Here is a 26,727-nt window from a genome sequence, read left to right as displayed (position 1 = left end):
CTGTCACCCCCTGCACACCCACATTTCCCTCAGTCGTGCCTGAGCCGGGAACCATCCACAGCAGTGACTTCCTCCCGGACAACAACGAACTCATGTGAAACTCGGCTTTGACACAGATTTTTGTGGTCAAACAACCCAGGCGTTGAGAACACACATGAAGGAGCTTCAGAAATGTGAACTGTGTCCGGGTCCCGGGGAGCTATTTCTAAACATGGAATTGTGCCCTCCTTCCTCCCATTTACCTTTGATTTATAAAGAGTTCTGAGGTTCACAATACCTTCAGCCTCCCAGGGGCCATGAACCAAAGGTCTGCATGTAATTGTAAGGATGACTTCTCCAGACGTTTTGTTAAAGGGACATGTTCTTCCAGCAGGATGTTCCAGGCAAACTGACTTCCAGGCTGTGGGCAGGGACTGCCGCTATGAAGCCACTCAATAAATGTTTGTGAAGGAGCCACCAGGCACATGCTGACCTGGGCTCTCTCTCTCAAAACACTCCCTCGTCAGACACATGGTGGACACCCCTTGGTCCGCCCAGCCCAGACCACCTTCCCCTGATGACACAACGGCCTCCCTCCCACTTGTGGTTTTCTCAGGGTCAGGGCTCCTGTGGGCCCAGTGGACCCTGTAACCGGGAGGGGACAAGACCATCAGTGGTGCAGAGTGGTCTTGCACCTGTTCTCCCCCACATGAAGCCCAACGCTTCCTCTCTGGGGCCCCAAGACCCCAACCTCGTCCTCCTCCTTGCGGCCCCACTGAGCTGAGCCCCGCAATGCTGTCAGGACCAGGCAGTGGGCCAGGCTGTGCCTGAGGCAGCCCTGGGGTGAGCTCTCGACTCCAGGAGTGAGGACGGGGGTGCCGGCCATGGGGGTACCAAGGGGAGAGCCAGCCCAAGACCAGAACCCCCACCCAGCCCGGTCTCCCCAGCCAGGGAGGAAGTGGCCGGCAGCAGATGAAGCCTGGAACTGGCTGGACGGGTGGGTGTGGGCAGCAGCCAGGAGAGGACGTGAGGCAGCCTGCAAAGGGACAGTGCTGCCCCCAGGTGGCCGCCGGCTGCAGCACACTAGGCCGAACCTAGTCCCGAAGGGGGTCCTCCACCCCCAGGAGGAGTCCTCCACCCTCAGGGGCTCCTCAAAGCCCCACCAGCTCGGAGACCCACGGGGGCTGATCCCCAGGGCTGAGCTGAACGAAGACATACAGCAGATGCTCTGCAGTCCAGGCTCATGGGGCTGTCCTGTTGCCACGGGGCCATGGAGGGTGTCCTGCAGCACCTCCACCCTGTGGACCGGACGGGGCAGCCAGGACCACAGGCTCGCTCTACACTCGGCCTACAGGGTCCCCAGGAGCCCAACCCACAGGGAGAGCAGGGTAGGGCTGTGTCACCCATGGGCAGCCTCGGGAGCCCGTGTGCTGTCCGTCCTGCACCCAGGATGCCCCGTGTGCAGCTGTCCTGAGGTCGCTGTAACACGACCATGTCACTGTTCTCTGTCTGTGGCTCGGGAGTCTGCAGGGGTCTCTGGGGGCTGAAGTCAGGGTGTGGCAGGGCCGGTTCCCCCAGAGGCCACGGGAAGGGGAAGTGTTGTGGGGCTGGTTCCCCAACGCTGCAGGGGACACTAGGAGGCCCCCTACTGCTTGGCTCGTGGCCCCTTCCTGCACCTGCAAGGCCAGCCCAGGGGTGTCCTGACCTTTTCCTGACTTGGCTTCCAGCTCTGCCTGCACATGTCTGACCCTGGCCTTGCTGCCTCCCTCTGGTTAGGACCCAGGTGGTGGCACCAGGGGACCACCCGGGGAATGCAGACTCCTCTCCCATCTCAGGGTCCTAACTGCATCCTATCTGCAAAGTCCACCTGCCCATTCAGGTGACCAGCTCAGGTTCCGAGGGTGGAGACATGGACACCTGAGGGGACAGTGTCTACACCTTCCCAAACCGAGTTTCCCAGCACCGCCGGGTCAGGGGGCCAGGGTGGGAAGGTTTGGTAAGGAACAGGTTTGAGGGTGGAGTGGGGGGTGTGACGGGCTGTCCGGTAGCGTGAGCTTCACGGAATCACACAGAACCACCAGCGCTCCGCGGTCTGAGGACAGGTCGCGCACACCCCTCTGTACACTCATGAGGGGGCAGAGCATCCTTTATTTCCCCGCATGCTGCGGGTTTGGGACAACTTCACCAACGCCCCGGCCCCAGTCTGCGGGGAAACCTGGTCACCGCTTTCTGCGTCAGGGAGGGAGAGACCCCTCCCCTCGGCCCTGCGGTAGATCCTGCGGTAGATCCCGCGGTAGATCCTGCGGTAGATCCTGCGGTAGATCCCGCGCTGCTCTCCGCCCCAGAAGCACGTGAGTCTCTAACCTCGGGAGGCGCAGGCTGTGCGCCCGGGTCTGTCTCCGGGCCTATGCGTGTGCAGCCCTCTCCGTGGCGGGTTTGCGCCAAGACGCAACTTCCTGCTTCTTGAAACGATGCCAGACGTTTGCTTTCCTTTGCACAAGGGCGGTCGCAACCAAGAGGACTGGGCTCTCCTGTCTAGCAGCTGCACCCTTGGGAGAAGAGCCAGCCCATGTGACTCAGCGCCCAGGCAGCGCCCGTAACCCTCCCCGTGGACGGCGGACTCCCTGCCTAGGGACCTGCCTCTCTCTCCGGCCCGAGGGGAGGGCCCAGGCCACGCGTCTGTTCATTCTGGAAAGAGCTTCTGGAATCTGCCTTAAGCGGAGTTGCTAATGATGGCCTCGGGGACCACGTGGATGTCCCGCACCGTGGTCTCCTTGTGCAGCCAGCTCGGGGAGGGGCGCATGCAGACTCCTTACTCCGATGACGCGGTACACGGCCTGTGCGTCTGAGTGTACAGAGGGGGGTCCCGCCGCGCAGGAAGGGGGTCAGGCCGGGCGGGGACCGGGCACTGCCCAGCGTCGGGGGCCTCGCCCCGAAGGTAATCAAGACTACGCCCATGTGAGGCGACTGGGAACACGCGGGCCCTGCGGGGCCCCCGCAACTTCTTCCTCCGTATCCTGCCTGTTCCCTAAACCCCACCCCAAACCGACGGGCTAGTGTCTCCTTCCTAGAAGGCTCAGGGTGTCTTGTACCTCACGTGCACCATCAAGTTATTTTAACTATAAACCCCGGGAAATGAAAACAGTGTCGCCTCACGACTCACTGCTGCAAAAATAAAATGACCAGAAGAAACACTGTACTTTGTACTCATACACGACGCCCTTGGACAAAAAAGTACCTACTCGAACAGCGTCCAAAATCTGTAATCATGGCGAAAACGCTCCCAAATCTAAGCAGCAGCTAAAAGAACAATGTCTGCTCCGGCGTCCCTCACCCGTTCCTCAGCTCCGAGGGGACACTCCTGAGACTCCTGCTGCATCCAAACACCACTGCGTCCTCCCTTCATGGAGGAACCACAACTACCCAGACTCTTCTCAGCTTTCCCTGTCCTTGCAAACACAGAAAACGACTCATCTGACAAAGTGACACCCACTGAGACATACACGTTGCACCGAGGACACATTTTGTTCGATGCATACGGACCGCTCCCACCAGCAGCATCTAGACAGCGAAGCTCTGGGAATTAAGAAGCTCGTTTCATACCCGCCCCCCACCTACGTGCCATTGGGTCTTCTCTGCTCCCTTCCTCGGACCCCTGGACCCTCCGCGGTGGCACAGGCGGCTCCCACCCACACGACCTGGGATAACTGTTCCCACGCCGCCCTGAACAAGAAAAGCCCTTTCCTCCTACCGCGCCCCCGGGGACGCCGGAGGACGAGGAAATCGAGGCGGAGGTGACCCAGGAGCCTCCCGCGGCGCACCCTCTCGGACCCCCAGCCGCCGCGGATGCCGACTCCCAGGACCGCCTGACCGCGTCCTCGTGCCCACCCTGCCCCGTGAGAAGCTGGAGGACTGGACATTAGACTCACCTGCGACCCAGCGCGCTCCGCTCTGCGCTCTCGGCCTTTCCACCCACAGAGGGAGACGTCCCCCCCGCAACTTCCCTCGCCGTGGGGGTCCCGTGTCCTGTGTCTGTCCCTACAAGAGTTTCTTGCGGGTCAGACCTCAGGCCCAGTTCCCGTACAGACGACTCGGCTGTCTCATTCCGCGCCAATTCGCCGTCCGCCCCGACCCCACCCGCGTCAGAGCGCACGCCCCCCAACCTCTTCCCCGAGCTCCTCGCTCAGCACCTCGCATGCATCCCCTTCTTCCCGGACCCCAGAGGACAGTCCCGTCCGCCTCCGACCGCGGGCCCGGCGCCCTCCCTTCTCGTCCTGGGCGCCTCCCGCCCCGACCTGCTGGGACCACAGCTGCGTTCGCCGGAGCCTCCTTAACGGCCCTCCCCCGGCGCGCCCGGGCCCTTCCGCCCTCTTCCCCGAGCTGCGCCGCCTCCTCCGCGCCCCGTCACCTGTCACAGACCTGCTGCCCACCAGTGTCCGTCGCTGAGACCTCCGCCCCAGCCGCGCTGTCGGGTGTCTCGCCCTCCCGACTCCCGCCCCTCAACGCCGACGTGGAGATGCGCCCACGCTGCGCGCCGGGACTCACACGGCCTAGGGGAGGGGGCATCGCGGGAGGGGCGGCGGATCAGAAGAGCGTCCCGAAACCCGCGGGCTGGTGCCGATTTCCACGGCACCGCGAGACCTCGGCTGAGGAGGGCTGTGTGGCCGCGGCGTCCTGGGGGTGCAGAGAGCTTCCACCGGGCAGGAGAAGAGGAACTGTCCCCAAAGTTACTTTGCAACCGGCTGACGAGGCTACTGTTTCTTTAAGGGCTTTACTTTCGGAGCCCTGCTGAGGGAGGATCTTCTTGCCAATATTTTGTTTAACAGTAATTAATGTAGGTACCGGTAAAGACAAAGACACCAGTGTACCGATGGGCACACAACACATACATGATTTCCTGTGGCTCATGGCTTACGTGGCTAAGAGGGAAATAAAAAATTAAAGACACCACTTTAGGTTGAGGCAACCGCTATGCAGAGAAAGAACAGAGTACTGTCAGGAACAGACACCAATGATCCAGGAACGCCTTTCTGGGAAGAAGTGGCCTGGAGGCTGAGAACTAAAGTGCAGAAACCAAACCCCGGCCGGGTGGCTGACTGCACAGACTAGTGTCCCGTCCACCCTACATGATGTGGTCGCTCACGACTCAAGGCAGGCACAAGAAATGACAGATAGGAACACCAAGAAACAACTGCATGGAACAATGATTGTGTGTTTCTCCATCTCTCCCCCAATACCCTATCTCTAAACTCAATGAATGAAATATAAGCAACAACAACACTACTTAACGTGCAGCACCATTGCTCTGCTGGTCCCTTACTGACTGACAGTCTTTCTGCCTCACTTTCTCCTCTCTTCAGCATTCACACACATCCCGTCCCCATACAGACGCCTCCACGGAGGCTGCTCAGGTGCGCTGTGCTGCCTCAGGAACTGGGGACCGGACCGTCTGAAGCAGCGAGCAGTGTCTGGCAAATGACCTGACTGGATACCACTGTCCTGGGCATTCCCTGAGCGCCGGTGGCACGAGTGCCCCGTGGGTCAGATGGGCAGATCCAAAAACCCCTGCTTGCTGGGGGAACAGCATACCTGAAACCTCACCACTGAAACCTCTGTAGACAACTGTCCTTGCCTCATAAATCAATCTTTCCTACTGGTGCTACAATGTAATTAATGCTCCACATTCTTTATCTTTTACTTTCCACAATCCACCATCTACAGACCCACTTTTTAACATGGTGAACAAAGAATCTCTCAGATGACTTTAAGGGGACATGATATCACTTACAGAATGCTTCTCATTCTCAGAACACTGTGCCTCCAGACTTTATTTCATTAAAAATACTAAAAGTTCTGTTACTAATTTATTTTTCAATCAACCAAAAGCTCAGTTTTACAAAACATGATGTCAATTTCCCAAGGATGTCTATAAATTTCTTAGAATATAAATGGAAACATCAACAGGATGTTTAATAACATGGTCTTATTTTCCCTTCACCTGTTGCAATAAGTGGAGGAACAGCCTACCCAGATGGTGATGCAGTGAATAATAGTATGTGAACCTGGGACTCTGAGGACCGAGATTCAAATCCCTGAGGTCACTGGATTGAGCACAGGCTCATTCAGCTTGAGGATACGGTGACCGGCTTCAGCACAGCATCATGGACATGAGCCCATGGTCTCTGGCTGAAGCCCTTCCTCTGACACATTCACAGACACTGCTGATGAAAAGTGCAATGGCAGTTCCAAACTTTTTGCAAAACAGCAGCAGGGGTGGAAGGAAATTTTCTCTTATGAAGTGCTATTTGTTCCCAACTTCCCCACTGAGGACAGCAGAACAATGTGTCCTATCCCAGTGACCCCTATTCAGGAGACGTTCCCCAAATGCAGAATGCAGGGCAGCATGTGTCAGAGTGCGACAAGGGATCCCACACTTGCAGACAAGAGGGTCCCGAGCCGATGGTTCTTGTTCATCAGACTAACAGGAGAAGATGTGACACAAACATGCAGCAGAGCCAAAGCCAGGACCCCACACACTCAAGGGAGGCTCTGGGGAGCACTGCGAGCCCTAAGGGAGGACAGAGGGCTTCCAAGCTAAAGTTCTTGCCCAGACATGGTCCTGGCCACAAAGACCAAAACCTAGAAACAAATTGTAAAAATAGAAGATCACATGAACTGAAATCTATGAACACCTCAGAGAGAACAATGCCAAGAAATATAGCACACACCAAAGAATTTGCCCTATTCACTTTTTCCCAGGAAGCACATACTCTGGGCAAAGCTCTCATCTCTATAAACAGAATGTCAGCAGCTATTACAATAAAAACAGAGACAAAGAGCAAAGGGTGGATTCCTCTGCATCAGCTGAATCACCCACAGTAGAAATGCCGGGGTCCAGCCCCGGGGGGAATCCAGGGGTCCCACAGGAGGAGATGGCGTCGGCGAAATCGAGTGAGAGAGCCGAATTCTTTTCTTTCTCTTTATTCTCTAGTTAGCATTTACTTCCAGGCATCTCTGCCAAATGCTGGTCTAGCTTTCTTTTTATGCACACACACTAAGTTACAATCACATGGTATTTTGTTTCACTATGGTTACATGTTTCCAGATAACAGTTAATTCATATCTATAAACTATAAATCAGGTGGTAAGTTATTCAAAGTACAGTTATACAATAGCAATAACAATATTGGTACAAACTTCTAAAAGATTAGTACTAATAAATAACTCTACTTTACTGTTGTTGTGAGTCAAGGGCACAGAGAGAGATTAGCAGACGAAATCATCAAGGACTAGCAAAGGACCACCCCTTGCTCAGGCAAATGGCCTTGAGTTCATGCAGTGTCCTAATTTTTCTCACAAGACTTCAAAAGGCTTGCTTATTAAGAAATTGTCATAACATCAAGAGTAACTTTTGCTTAAAGATATATAGAGTGCACCTGCAAGATAGCTTAGTAGCAACATAATATTAGAAGGCATTAATTGCTATTGCTTCTATGGATCCCACCACATTCCTCTCCTTATTCTTGAAGAATACAAAAATCTCATGAAAATGTTTTACTGAGAAAAGCCCAGCAACTGCCTTCAGTCACAAAACAAGTCTCTTAACAAAACATTCTTTACTTGCCGGCTGTGCTCCCATCCAAGGCCACACAACGGGCCACTCCACCTTACCTAAGATTCTATTGTCTAGTCAAATTTTATTTATTTACTATATTCATACACTAGTTAAGTTCTAACTATATTCTTCTCAGAGTGCTCCACCATCTGCAGGCCAGGTAAGCAAGAAGAAAGGAAAGTTTCTCTACTCTATCACATGAAAAGGCTAGGGAGGAAAAATGTTGAATTAAGTGAAGGCCGAAAGGTGCTCTGTGCACAGCCACTGCCTCCTACCCATTTACAAGTCACAATCTATTCTTTCTAACATGATTAATAAGAAGAAATTCTCCTACAAACTTAACCCTTTACGAGGGATATCATAGCCAGCCTCTTATGTTTATGAGCCCAGTTCAAGGGGCTTACAGGCTTTTCTGTGGAACTCACACCCTCTGTCTCATTTTCAAAGAAATTACTACGAATCTACAGGGAAAGCACAGTACTATTATCCCTGTGCCGTAAATAATAGCACACACCCAGAAAAGGGGGGATATAAGGCCAGATTAATTCAAAAAGTCAAAGGGGGAAGTATCGTTGTGCCTTTCCTTTGCGGTGACTTTGTCAACCCGCAGCCATTGGTCTTCACTGCGGTGACTTTGTCAACCAGCAGCCGTTGGTCTTCTCTGCTGTGATTTTGTCAATCAGCAGTTTTTGATCTTCTTCTGCTGTGACCTTGTCAGCCAGCAGTTGTGGGTCTTCTCCTGCTGTGACCTTGTCAGCCAGCAGTTGTGGGTCTTCTCTGCTGTGACCTTGTCAGCCAGCAGTCGTTGATCGGCTCCCAACATAGAAAGACACGGACCACTCCCCAATAAAGTACTGAGGGAACAAGCAAAGGAAGGCAATCAAAGTTACTGAATAAGTAACTAAATGACCTAATAAGTAAACAACGGGGAAACATAAGCAAATCAAGGGGAAAATGAATGAATAAAAAACAAGAAACTACGAAAGTGAATAGAGAATGACTACAGAAACAAATAAGGAAGCCAAATAAAAGGAGTGATACTTGGAGCAGCCACCTATCTGAACAGTTTCTGAAGCCAAGGCAAAGACCTAAGACAGAGATAATGGTCAGAAAGACCCAGAGGCCCAGCAAACTCTGCTGTTCCACTCCGGAAAAGGGAACAGAGTGACCCAAAGCACTCCTTCCCTGTTCCAGAAGATTGTCTCCACGTCAGCACTACAGCAGTTTCGGAAAGTAGCAATGTCATGGCAATCAATCTCTAATAGCCTATTACTCCTACCTGTGAGAAAGGAACAGATGCTGTTGTTCTCTTGAGAACCTCGTCCATTTTCACAGTTGCAGTATGGATCGTACACGGAATCAGCGACACCATAATCACTTCTTCACTATGTGGGAAACCTCAGGATTTGTTCTATTCACACAAACCGATACCCAATGGCAGACTTTCCGAGAAACAGCGCTATTCTCAGGACGTCCACTAGAGGGCACCAGAAATGTTTCATTTATTTTTTTCTTTCTTTTTTAAAAATTATTATTTATTTAATTTTTTTTTTTTACAGGGACAGAGAGAGAGAGAGAGAGCCAGGGAGAGGGATAGATAGGGACAGACAGACAGGAATGGAGAGAGATGAGAAGCATCAATCATCAGTTTTTTCTTGCAACACCTTAGTTGTTCATTGATTGCTTTCCCATATGTGCCTTGACTGCGGGCCTTCAGCAGACCGAGTCCCCTTGCTCGAGCCAGTGACCTTGGGTCCAAGCTGGTGAGCTTTGCTCAAACCCAGATGAGCCCGCGCTCAAGTTGGCGACCTTGGGGTCTCGAACCTGGGTCCTCTGCATCCTAGTCCGATGCTCTATCCACTGCGCCACAGGCATTTTTTCAAGTGCCCTCCTCTTAGGCCTTTTTCTCAAGATTCAGTGTCAGGCGGCAGAGATCAGAGCATGAGAACAGATCACACTGTCAAGGACTACACAGCCCTGTCATGGGCCTTCTGGTTCATGTCAGTAGTTACAAAGGAATGACCTCAGAAGGGGTACAGTCTGTGATCCCCACCAGACAGTCAGTGGGGATTCTTTTCAACTATCACTTCCACTTTGAGTCCTAGAAATGAATAAAAGAGGCACCACTCTTTTTACATAGAGAGAGAGAAACCGAGAGAAAGATAGATATTGACAAACAGGAAGGGAAACAAATAGGAAGCATCTGTTCTTTGTTGAGGCACCTTACCTGTTCATCGATCGCTTTCTCATTTCTGTGACTGGGGCAGGGGGGTTTACAGTACAGCCAGAAGCCTGCTGCTCAAGCCAGCAACCTTGGCCTTCAGTCCAATGACCCTTGGGATCAATCCAGCAACCACAAAGTCACGTCTATGCTCCCATGTTCAAGCCAGAGAGCCCACAGTAAAGCTGAGGAACCAGGACTCAAGCTGTATGAGCCACTGCTCAGGCCAGAGAGCTCGGGGTCTCAACCCTGGGTCTTCTGCATCTCAGTCTGATGGTCTATCCAATTTGTCACCACGTGGACAGGCAATAGCAGTCTTCATATACAGGATTGGGTGATCTGGGTGAAGAACTCAGTAGACACATCCTGCAACCATGTCACTGGATCATGAGGGGGATAGGAAAGCATGCTCCCTGGGAACACATCAGTGACACAGTACGACCACATGCTTCGACTCTGAGTGGACACACTACAGGAAGGCAGAGTACTGGATGATGCCACAGGACCTCAGTCCTGCACTTCTGAAGGATTACAGAGAGAATGTGGAGATCTGCCATGGGAGCCGGCACGGATTCACCCTTACAGGCTCACCTGCCCTAGGACATGAGCACTGGGACCAGGGAGCACACTCAGGGGTACTGGCAGGCAGATGTAAAGGGAGAGATGCACACCAACTGTATTGGGGCCCCCCCAAAACCCTGGAATGTGCACTTAGTGCACATCCTACTCCTCTGACCGTCCCAAGGCACCTCTGCGAGGAATACAGGAATTCCCTGTCATAACACTGCTATGTCCTCTCACCCTGTGTAGGACTCCCTGGACAAAGGACTAAAACTTCTGGCTATACACGTGTAATTCACATTGGCTATGAGGAGAGGACTGGTGCCTCTCAAAGGTATCTTCATCCCAACCTCTCTGGACAGAGAAGACACCCTTCACCCTTCACTGCATTACAGGTGAAATGATTGGGATTGCAGGCAGGGAGAGCAGGTCAAGGGCAATCCCCGACATGTCCTCTGGGTGGCAGCACTGCAGTAAGAAAACGGAAATGTGGATCTGAGTGCAGAAGAACTTGACCTCTGACGACATTTGGGATCCTTCCTCAGCGCCCCAGTATTCAGCATATGCAAGCATGGGCTCCCAAGGAGTACGGAGATGTATCTCTGACTCCTATGGAGTGTGGACACTTTCCCTCAAGAAAAACACCGCTCGCTTTCCCGCTAACCCATGGCTGACATAGAACAGCAAAGTAACAGGCGAGAGCACAGACGCTTCAAACAACATCTAGTGCTAGTGACCAGGAGGGGCAGGGGGACTCATACAAGTGTTGAGAGCTGTAGACATGAGGACTGGGAAATAATGCACATACCTCACAACAGCAGAAGTGAAGGTACATCCTCCCCGAGAAAAGTACTGCCCGCGCTCCCTTGACCTAGAGCCCCATCACCACACCTCAGGAACACCTCCCAAACTGAGAAAGACCTAAGGTGCCCTGGACAGTCATGCTCTATTTTCAGAAAGACAAGAACAGCATTTATGAAAAATGTGCTTTCAACCAACAAAATCACTACAGGATTAATCAAAAAAGCCTATTGCAGCATACTCCAATGTACACTATAAAGGGGTTACAGTCTAACAAAGTACTGATAAAGAACATGACCTTCAAACTCCTCGATACTTGGAAAGAGCAAAATAAGAGAAAGTTCTGTGGTAACACAACTGCTAGCAGCTGACGGACACATTTTACACAGAAAAGACACATTGAACCGAGAAAGAGGGAAGGGCTTTGCAGCACCCAGCACAGAACAGTGATAGAACACCTTGACTCCCACACTCAAGGAAAGCTGGGAGAAGCAGAAACATAGAATCAAGACACAGCATCTGGAACCCTGCAGATGGGAATGAAACTCTATTCCAAATGCTATATCACCCCCTTCTCTGATCAATAACAAGGTTGAAAGGACACATACACTAAAGCACCATCCACTCATCCAGGCCAAAGAAATCACACTTATCAATGTGAACAGAGGCTGACACACATATTTTACATGCACTGATGGGACCTTAAACCACATCTTCTGTTAATGGAACCCACCTCAACGAACAAAACAAGTTAGGCACCGGTGGGGCAAATGGACAAACACTGCACCCCCCGGAAACCTTCAGCAGGAGCGGAACTACAGAAAATGTGAAGAAAGTCCTCAAGCAACACAGAACACACGTTTAAGCAAACAAGCAAACAGTAAGACAAAGGAGAAATCCAACAGGTGAAGCCAGGACTGTAACTCCAAACAGCCACCTTGATAACAACCTTTCTGAACTCCAGGTGAAAAAACAACACAAAAAGAGAACTCTGAAAGCCTCACATCTCTAACAAACCCAACTCCAGGGTCATAAAAAAGGAAACGGAAGGGACAAGCACAGCCCTTCCAGGTCCTGGAAAACCAGAAAGGCAGAAGTTGGAGCAGGTGCAACCTCTGCAGCCATCCCTTTTACAGTGACAGCTGCTCATTCTCCTCAGCACTTTATCATTTTTGACAAATGGACTAATCAACAGAAATGTACTAGAAACATACACACTGCAACTATTTTTCTGTTCCCGTTGATGGAGGAAACCTTAAGGGTCTCTCCATGATGTCAAAACCCAGTGCTAACAAATTGCTTTTATGTTCCCCAACAGTAGTGCCGTCCTCAACTGGCACACTGTGTGGCACCCCTTTTCTGTTCCCCCTGGTGGCCTCTACATTCTTTCAAAGGTACACACACCATTGTGGCAAATGTCCCAGTGTCCCAGTGATCACACCATTACCGTAACGTGGGGCCTGTGATAGCAGCTCTGGGTCATATGAAATGATGAACAAGCTGTGACACAGAACCAGCACCAGAACCAACGTCACAAAGCCACACACACACCCTCAGCCAGAGGTCGTCACCATCCGACCGCAAAGAGGTGCCCAGTCATGATACAGAACATGAAACCTAAAGTGAAGATGGAACAGGGCAGACATACATCAAGCCCTTCTTACCTGGTTACATGCATCAGAACTGAGTTCTACACCACCCACAGACCACACTCTGAAACACGGGACTCAAAGGCAATAGCAGAGCAACCTAGGACACCCGACACCCACACTGAGCATGCACAGATGACCTTAAACCACAGTCCCCAGCAGGGAAAACCCACCACTGTCAGCAATACCCCAGAGGCAGAGCAGACAGCCCACCCAGGTGCTCTGTTCAGGGGAACACTCAGATCCTCCTGCTGTACACAGACCCAGGGTTCAGTGAACAGCACATAAAATAAATCTATAAATAAATAAAAACATTGGGAAGGCAGTGACCCCATGTCCAGTTGGAAACCTTCACCAACAGTTTTTGGTACCATGTCAGAGACACCCTGTGAACATGGAAGTCATTGAGTCTCGACATTCCCTCTCAGCCTGCACCTTGACACAGACAAGACCAGCAGACTGAACACAGAGATCACTTCCCCTAAAGAAGTGGAACCCCTTCACGTCCTCCCACCTACAGCACCTTCAGAACACAGAAGCGTGACAGCCCTCCTTCTCCCACCACCATCTCTTCTGAGCATGCAGGGAACAAAGAAGAGCCAATTATTTTCCTCACTACCTTCTCCTCTCTGTGTCCTCTATGGATGATCTCATCATAATGGCTAGGTCTACATCAGACATTCACCAGCTGAAACAAACATATTGAAAACCCGTACACAGACAACTACTGGAAACAGCATGTCACTATGTCTACTGGGAAACGTGATGGACTGACCTAACAAACTCAGAAGTCATAGAGAAAAAATGGGCAACATGCAGGTAAAACTGCAGTCCAAAACAGGACTGAGATGTGAATGTTCAACAGGCAAACTCCGAAACTGTAAGACAGAGAAGGTGAAAATGACAAGCCATCGAACTGCTGCTGAGAATGCCAACATAAAAAGTGAGTGGACTTTGGCAATCCCGTCTCCCTGCAGCAGACTTTTTAATAAAGATCTCTTATAGTGGCAGGAGTAGCAATCACGGATGTTATCACAAGCTGCTGTCTAAAAAGTCAGATGTCAAGTGCAATAGAGCATAGAGGATACAGAAGTGTCACTGTTGCCACAGTGGAGTTACCTCAGTAAAGGAATATGTCTGAAAGGGGAAGAAGCAGCATATTCCCCATCTCAGTGACATCATCAATCATAAAGGAAAAATAACATAAAATAACTTCTTCTCCAGGCATGAAATACTGGCATTCACATACACGCAGAATATACCAAACCGGAAAGATATCAGATCTTCCAACTATCAAGAAGGAAACGTCCCTGAACCCTCAGTGATCTGTGAGCCACCCTAAAAATACAAGTGAGCATTGGGAATGACAGAGGAGGAAGAAATGACCCAACTGTAAGACATTCATGTACATGGCGTCGTGTTTTCTACAGCAGCATCGCAGAACAGAAGGCACTTACACCTGCAACTGACAGACAGCATCTGAGACAACAGAAAAAAGTGATGCCTGCAGCTACCTGCGTGGCCTAAAGGGTCCTTGCAAAATGACATCAAAAGATGAAAAACTTTTCCTTCAGTGGTGCTATTCCCAGAATGCCCACACGATGGCAGACAAAAAGGTTGTTTTAGTCTCACTAAGGGATCTCGTCTCTGGTGTCATTCCGGAAAAGCAAACTCCATACCAGTGTGGTTTATACTGACAGAAAGAATAACACCCAGAAATACAAAAGGATGCTGCTGTACCACTTCTGAGGTATCTCGCTGGATGAAGAAAGCTGAACAGAACCGAGACAACAGAACTGATGTGAAGACCCCAGACACATACCCTCATTCCTTGATAATGCTTGAAAACACACTTGAAGTCAAAGTACCTCGCACTCAAAGATGAGCCCAGACACTATCCAGATCAGGAACCCAGAAGAACAGAGAAGAAATGGCAGAGTGGAACATCAGACCTTCATGCCTGACTGCAAATGTCAATACCTAAATCTACAGTCTACACAGACACTCAGGACGGAAAGCCACACCAAAGAACTCTCAGGACACTAGACATACATATTCTAATAACATAACACACTGCAAAGCAAAGACCCTGCAAAAAAAACCACCTCTGCAGCCAAGATACCACACCCAAAATTTTGAAACTAGACGCAGATAGGACCTCCAGATGCCTAATGTGAGAATTTAACCACAATGTAATTAATACTCCGTGCACTCTTATTTTAATGCTGAATAGCAAGCAAAGGAACAAATACAGAAACCCAGGACCCTACCTCAAAATGCCCGCCTTTGGAATCACTTCACTTCCAAGGGGAAGACACAACATAAAAGTGTGATGTGCAAAGCCTCCCAATCCCAATCAACCCTGCATCATCGCACATGAACATCTAGGGAAGAAAATAACACTTGTCTTGCCTTTGCTAGAAGATGATCTCACAGGTACAAAAGGGCAAGGAGGCAGCACTGTCACAGCTGTCTGTGTCACAAAGGCAAGTCCTCTGATCTCTGCAAGGGGACAGCAAGCAATACTTTGCATCAGAACCTTCTCAGGTCTAACAGGTCTTGCCAAGGCTCGCGCTGGGATTCGGACTTCTCACTTGCAAAGCAAGCGTTTGTAGTCCATGCCGGACTACAAAGACAGTTGCAAGAGACATCCAAGGATCGAAATATCATAAACTGTATGTCTCGGTTTCACACAATACGGCCCAGAAAATGGAATTAGAACGAAATGCTACACTTAAGTAACGTCCTGCAGAATTCCCACAGCGCAGACTGCCGCCTACCAAGGGACAGGCTAAATGACAACGTGTAATAACTATAGATGTCCACAGGAGGGCGACAGTGCGTCAAACCCAGAGCACAGCAGCTGGAAAGCGGAATCAAGATGTGAATCAAGTATCCACAAACTTTCAGGAAGATGGGTTTCACTCTATTTCTCACCACCTTAGTGAATCGAGGAATTGAGAACCAGATGAAAAAAAGAAGGCTCTATAAACAGCATTTCTCAAAGGCACCTCTAAGGAAACCCTGCCGCCACGCATCACAATACTTAAAGAAAGGCTAACACAGCCTGACCAGGCGGTGGCGCGGCTTGAGCAAAAGCTCACCAGCTTGGACCCAAGGTCACTGGCTTGAGCAAGGGGTTACTCGGTCTGCTGAAGCCCCACGGTCAAGGCACATATGAGAAAGCAATCAATGAACAACTGAGGTGTCGCAACGAAAAACTGATGATTGATGCTTCTCATCTCTCTCCGATCCTGTCTGTCCGTCCTTATCTATCCCTCTCTCTGACTCTCTCTCTTTGTCTCTGTAAAAAACAAACAACAACAACAACAAAACAAAGCACAGTGAACATGCGACTGTGAAAGACCAAACCCTTCACGCGACTGCGAAATCTTACCTCTTGGGATCCGGTCCGTCACAACCTTTTTCCTCCCGTGTCCCCACTGTCTGCATTCTCAACTCACGCCACATCACTCTTCCTTCTTCCGACCTCCTCTCTGGGTCATCCCACCCACAGCCACTAGACACCATCGTCAACGATACAAAAGAACGTTAAGACGAGACTGAAACTAATACAACTTAATAAATACGTGTACCCCAAAGCCAATGCATCCCTCCCACGACGCAGGCTTACATGCGATTCCCACACGTGTCCACGGGAGGGCAGCGCGGAGCCGCACTTTAAACTGAATCTCAGGACATCGGAAAATAAAACGTCTAACACGCACCTCAAAGAATAACAATCCTAAACATCATCTTAGTTCCTAGTACACAGAATATGGGCACCGGGAATAAAGTAACATGGGAATTCTCCACAATTAGCAGTAACAGAACGTACATCGAAATCACGCCACAGACTGCGAGCCGAGTCCGGACAGAAACAACGGGAAAGGAATGAAAGTGAAAGCGTCGCACCCCCACACTCTGGGAGACCGTACCCTCCTCGCTGAAAACAGTTCTGAAAACAGCTAACATTCCCAAAAGACACCCCCTTCCGAAAATCTGGGAAAGCTCCTTCCGTTCCAAACATGGGGGCAGGAGGTAAACATGCGGGTAGAGCTCCTTCAGGGAGCATTACCTTCATAACACTCCAAGTCTTACCTGTCTGGATGCACTGTCCAAGGAATCGCATCATTCTACCGGCACGAGTCGGCCCACTTTTCCAGACAATCCACGACAGAGACACTCACCATGGAAAGGGAAGGAGACTCCGCAGTGTTGCGTTGACCACAGCAGAAGACTTTCCGGGGCTCCATCGGTCGGATCCCTCTGCAGCCTGACAGGCACCCAACCTCTTCCGAGGCCCCAGCCTGGAATGACAAATGCAGCAGCCCCTACACAGGACACTCCTCACCTTGGGGATAAGTGATTCGATGAACATCTAGGCCGGCTCTGTACTAACTCTGTCCTTTGTCTATTCCAAACCCAGCTGTCGGGGTCTGTGCTGTGACACTGACCAAGTTCTCATTCAGAGAAAACTCTGCAGCAGGAAAACTACGGGAACGCCCTGCCTCCGCCTCCCAGGCCTCAGCCCCGCCCACTCACCCTCCCCCCTCCCCCTGCAAGGGGAACCCTCCCATCTGCCTACAAGCCTAACAGCTCTCCAGTAACTAACTGCTAACACCGTAGCCCTATCCCGGAAGCCACACACCCTAGACTTACCCTTTGACCACCACCCTGGAAGACGCTCCTGGACCCTACGTGTCCCCTGACACAAGCGGAAAAGCGCTATCAGACCGCAGAGGCCTGGTGCCCGGAGGCAGACGCCACACCCGGGGCACGGACTGCCGTCTGAGGAGGGACCGTGGACGTAATTCCGATAGATAACACGACAGCCCATGGGCCCTGCCTCAAACTGCGTCCAGAGCAGGACTTGAGATGCCCGATGCCAGACACCAGGCCCCGGACCCTGAGCCCTCATGCCCGATGTCTGATGTCTCACACAGGGTAGGGGACTTGGAGCATGGATTATATCTTCTCTGAAACTTCTTTACTTAGGCAGAAAAAAGACACAACAGTAAATGATTCACATAACAATGACAATGAAGGCTGGGATGTCTTACTTCCTCACACTCCAGAGATGACTCTTAAAATACATGACAGTACATGTGAAACACAACAGACAGGTTTCTGTAAAAGGCATTACCGTTGCTGAGAGAAAGTTCTTCCCTCAGACAGAACTACCCAGCATGAGCTGTCCTGCGTAAAACATCAGATTTACAGCAACCTGGATCTACCTTACTTTCCCAAGCTTGTCAGTTTCAGTTACTATCCACATCCTAATTCATTAAACAGAACTGTTTTTTTTCTTTTCCATCCACAATGGAAACAAATTTCCCTCAAAACTGATAGAATCCATTGGAGTCCGAAAGACCAGTGTAACAGGCTTTAATGAAAGGAAACCTGCCGGGCTGTCTCGTAAGGGAGAGCAGCCCCGGTTACAGACTCAGACCACGTTTTAAGGGTTTGAGATAAGGAAGTGGTAGGGTTAACGGGGCATTCGTTGATTGGCTCAGGGTATTGATGGGCGAAGGAATGCTTGCAGAATGGCAAAGCATATGTTGATTGGTTGTTGCTGTCATTGGGCGTATAGATGGACTCTTTTCGACATATATGGTGGTGCAACCATCCGTAACTTCTCGGAATTGTGATATCGGACATTCCTTTGTGGTTGGTCACCTGCTGCAAGCCCTGAAACGAAACTCATGCTGGCAGGGTTAAAGAACGAAACCTAAGATTCCCGACTATTTGATATATTTATATACAAAGGAAAGAGAGTGATTCCTAGAAAGGCTTCAAGGGAATAGGGATGAAGGTTATCATCTTCTGTAACTTCTTCCAGCTGAGTAGGGTTGGGTTATGGTCTCTCTAAGGGTTACTCTCAGTGAGGGGTAGAGAGGTGCAGTGATGGCTTCCTGCCGGGTAGGGGTGTATTTACAGGGTTCCAGATTTTTCTGTTTCATGAAGGCAGATTCCAGGTTTGGTGTGTAGGGCTAGGTAGATTTCTCCAATTTTCTGATTGGCGGAGGTCTGCATGCGGTTCTGTAAGAAACTAGTGAACAGACATAAGAGGCAGGGTCTAAACGCTAGAATAAAAAATAGAAGAGTGAGTGGACCAATGAAAGGCAATAGTCAAGACACCCAGTTTGCATGAAACCACTGATTTCCTGACTCGGTTTGTTTTTTTACAAATTTGCTGGGCTTCAGAGAGTGGAAATAAGACAGGGCAGTGGCCAGTCTTCCTTCCCCTAGACCTACTCCTATAGAGATTCTTAAAGCAACAAGAAGAGGAATTCCCCGTATAGCTCATTTGATCCTTAGATTGATGGGTAGTGTACTAGGAACTGGAAGAGGCTCATGGGGTGGGATTAGGTTGATATTTGGGATGAGACAGATTAGGGTACAGGTTTCTGTCCAAATAGTAGGGAGACGCATATAGTTGTTGGTCCCACACAAGTAGAAAGCCCCTGATTGGGTGAGGCAGGCTGAGAGGTGAATAGAGAATAGATGAACAGTGGTCGGTTTCGTCCATCCAGCTCTGAACTCCAGACGGTCAAGGTGGAGGAAAGTGCAGCCCCAACTAGGGGGGAGACATGGTCAGAGGCCTGCTTAGAGCATTGCAACCGTGTGGTAGGGGTAGTGAGCCAGGGATATAGCTGTGTGCTGGGATAGGAGCATTCATGTTGTGAAGCTGTAAGAGTAGGGGGTCCTGTGAATTGAACGGGATTAGAAAATAATTCATTTGCTTCTGGAGAGACTTGATAGTTAACTCGATGTTTCTGATGGTCTTTGGAAAATTGGATAGTTATTTAGTGTTGCAGAGGTCAGAAGGGAGGTGACCCACTGGGACAGCCCTTTGAGCAGTAAAGCACAAAGGGGCAGGTGAAAGCAGGGGGGTGTTCAGGGTGACTGGTCCCTGAGCAGGGGGAATTTAGGGTTTTAATATTTTGAGCTGGGAACAATAGGTTTGATATAGTTTATTTGCTCGGTTGGTGGCTGAAGTGGGATAATCCCCTATAAGAGTGTCGGCTCTCAAAGAAGGAACCCCTTTTTGGGTTTGGTATATGAGAACTGTCTGTAGAAGGTGGGTGTTGTTGTTTGGGATAGGGAGGGCAGAGTAGGCTGAGGAGGACATAGACATACACATCCAGCAGTTAACTGCATAGGAAGAATTAGCTTTAATTGAAAGTCTTTGAGTGAGGTTAAGAGGGTATTCTATATATGTGGCCTCTAGGAGAGAGGAGATGGGGGCGGCATATGTGGCACCCAGTAAGAGAGAAAGTAGAACTGGTGTGAGGAGATCAAGAACTGGGGGCATGGTGGTTGGGATTAGGGGTGATTAAGAGGAAGAGAAGAAGAAATTGAAAAGCTGCTGTTTCTTCTGGAGAAAATACAAGTAGAGAACCTTGCCAAATTGATGTTCCTGTCTCTCTCTAAAATCAATAAAATAAACATTTTTTAAAAACGGGTAAATTCCTAATAGTAGATGGGTACTCCCCTTATATACCAGAAATAGAACCCAAACCCAAAACCCCCCTCATGCTTGATGGTGAATTTTTACAAGTAGTCCCATAGAAATCCAGACGTATTTGTTAGGTTAAGAATAAAATGATGAGATTTTTTCTAAATCTATAACTTCTCACTCCCTAAGCTGCTGATAATCATTGGTAAGAAATACCTTCCAGCATAATAACAGCACAAAATACTCTCATGAGAACTCCACTGCAGGAATTACACTTAAAACTTGTTGCATTTTATGTATGCTGTCTTTTAGAAGAAGAAACCCTCCAATCTTACCTTGGTTTACTTAGAAGCCATATTTCTTAGCTGCACTTTTTCCAAGTGAGAAAGACAAAGATATTTAATTGTATGGCTAGTGTTAGGGGATCTTTTTAGGACTTAAAGGGCAATATGACCAAGTGTTTCCCAGAAAAAGCAATTCAAAAGGGGAAAATATCTGTATGGTACAAGATAAAGGGTTAATTTATTATTTGAAAAGTTCTTCAACAGTAAGATCAACACAGTAGGAAAACAGACAAAGTTTATAGGGAGGGCAGTTCACATATATGCAAAAAATAATTACAAAATACTCATATACCTATATGAAAAGCTCAACTTTATTCTTAAAGAAATAAAAATAATAAAGCATTTGAGATCTCGCTTCCTGGTATGTCATGGGTTTGACTCAAATAAACATAATATACTAATTATCTTAAAAAAGAAAATTAAAATGAAATGCTATTTTCAGCTAACAGATTGGCAAATGGCCCCATGAGGCAATGAAATCCTCAAAGCGAGAAAAGTCAGAGCAACAGAGGGAAAAAACCCGCCAGGTTGATAGCTCCAACCTTTATTCTGTAACAATATGCTTGTATGTATGAAGAACTCACGAAGAGATACAAAAGACACCAAGAAGAGATTTCTTTGTGGAGAAGGATCAGGGACTTCAGTAAAAAACACATTTTACTGACTTTCCTGTAGTGTTTTATTATCAAAACCATATGCATCTATTAAGTTAAAAGGAAAAAATAAATTGCTAAAGAGATCTCAAAAAGTAGCCTTTTCGTGTAAGACTTACTAACATAGTAGGTACACTATCACCATAAAAGCCTTTTTATACTACTTTGGTCATATAAAAGTGTTCAAAAATAAATAAATAAAAGTGTTCAAAGTTCTGCTGTAGAACAAAAGTTCTTATTTGTCATCTTTCCCTTTTGTCTTTCTGTACACCATCTCTCGGAAACTGGCTAGAATGTTATTTTCTCTTTTTTGTCTCTCTTCTTGGTTAAAGGATGCAAGGGCTCTCTTCTCATCTGCACTATAGATCTGGTTCTCTTTACGCAGACGCACAGCCTCCATTCTTCGATGCCTGCTACCACTCATGACATAACCTGAACATTCAAAGGAGGCAATCTCTTCACTCGTCAGCCCAATTTCACCTCTTCGTGGAATACGCTTGCCAGCTTTTACATACTCAGCCATAGCTGCACCTTCACCTGGAAGCAGAGCATGGCCATAGTTCAAAGGCTTCTCATCTTGAGAGGTGTTTATTATAGGTGCTTCTGGACCTATGAGATCCATAGTACCTGCAATCTTTGAGTGCTCAATCCAGGTATCTTCCAGCAACTCCCCTTCAGAATCCTTATAGCTTGCGTCACTGGATTCTTTTCCAGTCTTCTTATTCTTCTTTTTCTTGTTTCTTTCCCCTCGGAACTTCTTTTTCTTCTCTTTGTTCTTGGATTTTTTGGTTCTCTTTTTCCTACCATAAGAGCTAAATTTAATGTCAGAGTCTGAATTACTGTCACTATTATCATAATCTTTTTTATATTTTCTTTTGGAATGTTTTTTCCTTTTTTTCTTGTTTTTTGAACGACTGGTCTTCTTTTTCCTTTTTTCTTCGTAGCTGGAATCTGAAGTGCTGGTCTTCTGAGTTCTTACATCTTCATCTTCAAATGGGGTGTGCTCGTCATAATCCAGCTCAGGAAACGTTGGCGACAGCCCCCACACCTCAGGGGCTCCCGCTTCCCCAATCCTTTTCCTCTCTTTCAGCCTCCTCTGCCGATAGCTCTCCTCCATCTCGCAGACTTCTGTCCACTGCCTGTCGCCCGCGCAGTGGTGGTGATGGTAGCAGCGTCCACCGCAGTAGATGGAAGAGGACGACGAGAAGGCGGAGTTGCGCAGCCCGGGCGGCAGCTCTCGGGACCCGGAGCCAGTGAGGGGGGAAGGAGCGCTGGTGGACAGGTCCCACGGAGGCTTGAAGCCCTCGCGGCCGCGGGAGTGACAACGGGAACGGTGCTGCTTGATGAGCTGCGTCACCGTCTCCGAGAGTCCGGGTGTCCTCGGGAGTCCTAGATCAGGACACTGGCGCCATGGGCCGCACGTCCTCGGGTGACGGAGCGGTTAACGCAGGACCGTTACCTGAGGGAACATGGCTGGCCAACAACTTCCGCTTGCGCAGGCGCGCCAGCGCTGTGTCGCGCAACTTCCGCTTCGGCCGGTTGCCAGGCGAAGCTCCGTTACGCGTGCGAGCGCCTGAGCGAGGTAGGCGGCGGTTTTTGTCCTGAGTGGGTAGGGGCTACGGTCAGGGCTGTGTTTGGGTTTACGATTCGCAGCCTGAGCCCCATGGAAACATAAAAAGAGAAATTCGCATCAATCAATCCTTCTGCTGCTCAAACATTCCCTTTCTAAGATATTTGCTTTTCCCCCTTTGCTCGTCCCGTTTTCACTTCCGTCCTTTTAATCGTGCCCCTTGCGGGAGGGACCCGACCTCCCAGCTCCTCGCGTTTATCCCGTTGACCATCTTCAGGGCGGGGAATCGGTTATTGACTCCCGGTCCCACTTGTTCCTACTGGAATCAAGAACCAGAACTTTTGGAATCTAATTTGGAGTTCAGCATCTTAACCAAGTGAAGGCTTGTTGTAAAGTAACGTTCCGCCAGATTTACGTAGAGACACCAAGTCCAAATGAATTTTTAAGGAGTTTTATTAAAAGGAGGAAATTTAGTAATATGCCGGCCGCATCTGGCTAACATGAGGCATAGCTGACCCAATTCATGCGCGAGGACTATAGCCCTGAGGCAGGTTATATATATACCTTTGATCACACACAGGTTGGTGGGAAAAGGAGGGGGAGAGATGACACAATTCATTAGCAAGCTTATAACATATATAAAATATTTAGGATTTATGAAATATTTCTATATATTAAAACTTACAAGGTAATACAATAGTGAAAAATGTTGTTCCACATATTAAAAGATATTCCCAAATCTTTCAGTGTTCATCTGCCATCCCTAGAGGTATATACATTAATTACACGTTTTCGGGGGGGGAGGGGAGTCTACATGGAGCCAGGGGATCAGCTTCTGTGAATGGCACATTAAAGAAGGAAAGAGAGAACAGGAAAAGGGCTTGCCTTTCTCTCCCCTTCCCCCCCCCCCAACCTGGCTAGGTGTTTATCCTCTTCCTCACAGGTGTGGGGAAAAGGAGGGAATCTAAGTCTCCCTAGCACAAAATCTCTTTATTTACAATATAATGCTGTTGTCTATCCTGAGTTGGTGCAAATCACACATAAGTATAAAAATCAAATTACAAAATCTCTCTGTATGCTTAGCCCAAATTATAAAATGCCCTTTAAGCTTCCTAGTAAAAGGGGATTTTCTACACAGTATGTCTCTGCAAGCCAGAAAACTCCTACATCCCTTTCCCTTCACTCCCCACAGAAAGGAGAGGACAAGAAACCTGAGTGACTTTTTCTCCTAAAACATCAATATTAATTTTTCAATTCTTTGGAACCTTACCACAGGTTCAGATTTTTATTCTTAAATTCAAACACCCAACTCAATCCTGTGGATGTCTTCTATACTTTCTTCAGAAACATTGTGGTTTTGGAACCACTTTGCCCACACACTTGTTTTACTCTGAAATGACAAACATTTCATTCAGGATCATTTCCCCCTCATCTTAAAATGTATGCAGGGATTGCTGTCATCTTGATTATAGTTAACTTGATCTGCTCACTTAGTTGACAAACTTGGAAAGTGATAGAAAAGCTAATCTGAATTTAGGAATTGTGCTTTCCTGACACTGGGCCTCTAAACAATAAAATGGGGGAAATTAAATTGAATAGGACCCAATTAGATCATTTGATCTAAGTAGAATTTTAGTAATGTGATGGAAAGAGGTAAGGACTGGCATGATGCCCTGCCACAAACTATTCTAATTTAGAAACAGGCAAATAGGAGGGAGTGTATAAGTGAATGGTCACATGTATAGTGAAAATATCACAATGGATCAATCAGTATTGTAGATTCCCTGTAAGTAACAATGTCATACTTTATGTAAAAAATTTTCCTCTGGTGTTATCAACTACTTGGTAGGCTAATGAAATGGATGTATATGTTTTACTTGTGGTAACTGTAAAATTAAACTATTGTAGTTAGTGTCTTATGAGGATTTTGACTATTAATGGATTGATGAAATATCTCTTTCAGATAACGTATAGAGAAATTAGTTTTAGAATATATTTTTGTTCCTTAGGAAAGCTATGACCTAGTTCTAGGAGAACAGGAGTCAGCCAACTTTTTCTGTAAAATGCCAATATTAAGTATTTTATATTGTTTGACCCAACAGGCAAAATTGAGGATATTATATACACACATATAATAAGAAAAAAACAAATTTCCACACTTATTGATAAAACAGAATTATTATTCAAAACATAATAGAGTACAGTTTTTAAAATAAGGTCTTAAAATGGGAAGAATGAACATTTTTTTGAGGGAATTTCATTTTGCTTAATTAGAACTCTGCCATTTCAGATTCCTCATCTATGAATTGCCTATTGTTGTTGTTATTCAGGGTTTCATGAAGAAGAGCTACAAAGGAATGAGGCAGCAACAATCCTGCAAGTGGAGGACCCCAATCTCTCCAGGACAGAGGTGCCTTGGAGCATCTGACCTGCAGAAAGCTCCAGCAGGGCCAGCATTGTGACCTTGAGCCTTCTCTGGGCACAACTGCCTTCAGTCATGTATGCTTGGTCTGGACCAGGGGTCGGGAACCTATGGCTCACGAGCCAGATGTGGCTCTTTTGATGGCTGCATCTGGCTTGCAGACAAATCTTAAATTAAAAAAATAACGGGCCCTGGCCGGTTGGCTCAGCGGTAGAGCGTCGGCCTGGCGTGCGGGGGACCCAGGTTCGATTCCCGGCCAGGGCACATAGGAGAAGCGCCCGTTTGCTTCTCCACCCCCACCCCCTCCTTCCTCTCTGTCTCTCTCTTCCCCTCCCGCAGCCAAGGCTCCATTGGAGCAAAGATGGCCCAGGCGCTGGGGATGGCTCCTTGGCCTCTGCCCCAGGCGCTAGAGTGGCTCTGGTTGCGGCAGAGCGACGCCCCGGAGGGGCAGAGCATCGCCCCCTGGTGGGCAGAGCGTCGCCCCCTAGTGGGCAGAGCGTCGCCCCTGGTGGGCGTGCTGGGTGGATCCCGGTCGGGCGCAAGCGGGAGTCTGTCTGACTGTCTCTCCCTGTTTCCAGCTTCAGAAAAATACAAAAAAAATACAAAAAAAAAATAAATAAAAAAATAACGTTAAAAATATAAAACATTCTCGCCCTGGCCGGTTGGCTCAGTGGTAGAGCGTCGGCCTGGCGTGCAGGAGTCCTGGGTTCGATTCCTGGCCAGGGCACACAGGAGGAGCACCCATCTGCTTCTCCACCCCCCCTTCCTCTCTGTCTCTCTCTTCCCCTCCCGCAGCCAGGGCTCCATTGGAGCAAAGTCTGGCCAGGCGCTGAGGATGGCTCTGTGGCCTCTGCCTCAGGCACTAGAATGGCTCTGGTTGCAACAGAGCAATGCCCCAGATGGGCAGAGCATCGCCCCCTGGTGGGCATGCCAGGTGGATCCTGGTCGGGCACATGCGGGAGTCTGTCTGACTGCCTCCCTGTTTCCAACTTCAGAAAAATAAAAAAATATATAAAACATTCTCATGTATTACAATCCATTCATTTCCTACCGCTTATGTTCATGGTTGCAGGTGGCAGGAGCCAATCACAGCTGTCCTCTGGGACAACACCAAATTTTTATTGGATAATGCGTAACGTACATGGGTTGTTGTATGGCTCTCATGGAATTACATTTTAAAATATGTGGTGTTCATGGCTGTCTCAGCCAAAAAGGTTCCTTACCTCTGGTCTCGACGTTCACTTTCTCAGGATGGGAACAGAAAGTCACTTGGTGCCTTGGCTTTCGTCCAACACCTATGAATATTCCTTGTCAGTTTTGGGGTCTGAATGTTGGCTTTCTCTTGTTTATTTGTAGAAGTTCATTTTATATTCTGTGTATTGATCCTTGTTGATTATATTGGTTGCATATAGTTTCTGTCAGTCTTTTGTCGTTTCCACTTGTTTCTGGT

At 48.6% G+C, this 26,727-nt stretch overlaps 1 protein-coding gene across 1 annotated transcript; it reads right to left on the bottom strand.

The window, feature by feature from the left end:
• Nucleotides 1-20,921: 20,921 nt before the first annotated feature.
• Nucleotides 20,922-22,697, bottom strand: NKAPL (NFKB activating protein like). Its single transcript, XM_066352645.1, is given in 3 exon segments — nt 20,922-22,620; nt 22,623-22,661; nt 22,664-22,697. Coding segments are annotated over 3 exon segments (1,173 nt in total). The 3' UTR covers nt 20,922-21,520.
• Nucleotides 22,698-26,727: the final 4,030 nt, after the last annotated feature.

This window comes from Saccopteryx leptura, chromosome 11 (genome assembly GCF_036850995.1).
Source record: "Saccopteryx leptura isolate mSacLep1 chromosome 11, mSacLep1_pri_phased_curated, whole genome shotgun sequence".
In the NCBI taxonomy this organism is placed as follows: Eukaryota; Metazoa; Chordata; class Mammalia; order Chiroptera; family Emballonuridae; genus Saccopteryx; species Saccopteryx leptura.
This window is presented reverse-complemented; position numbering and strand designations above follow the sequence as displayed.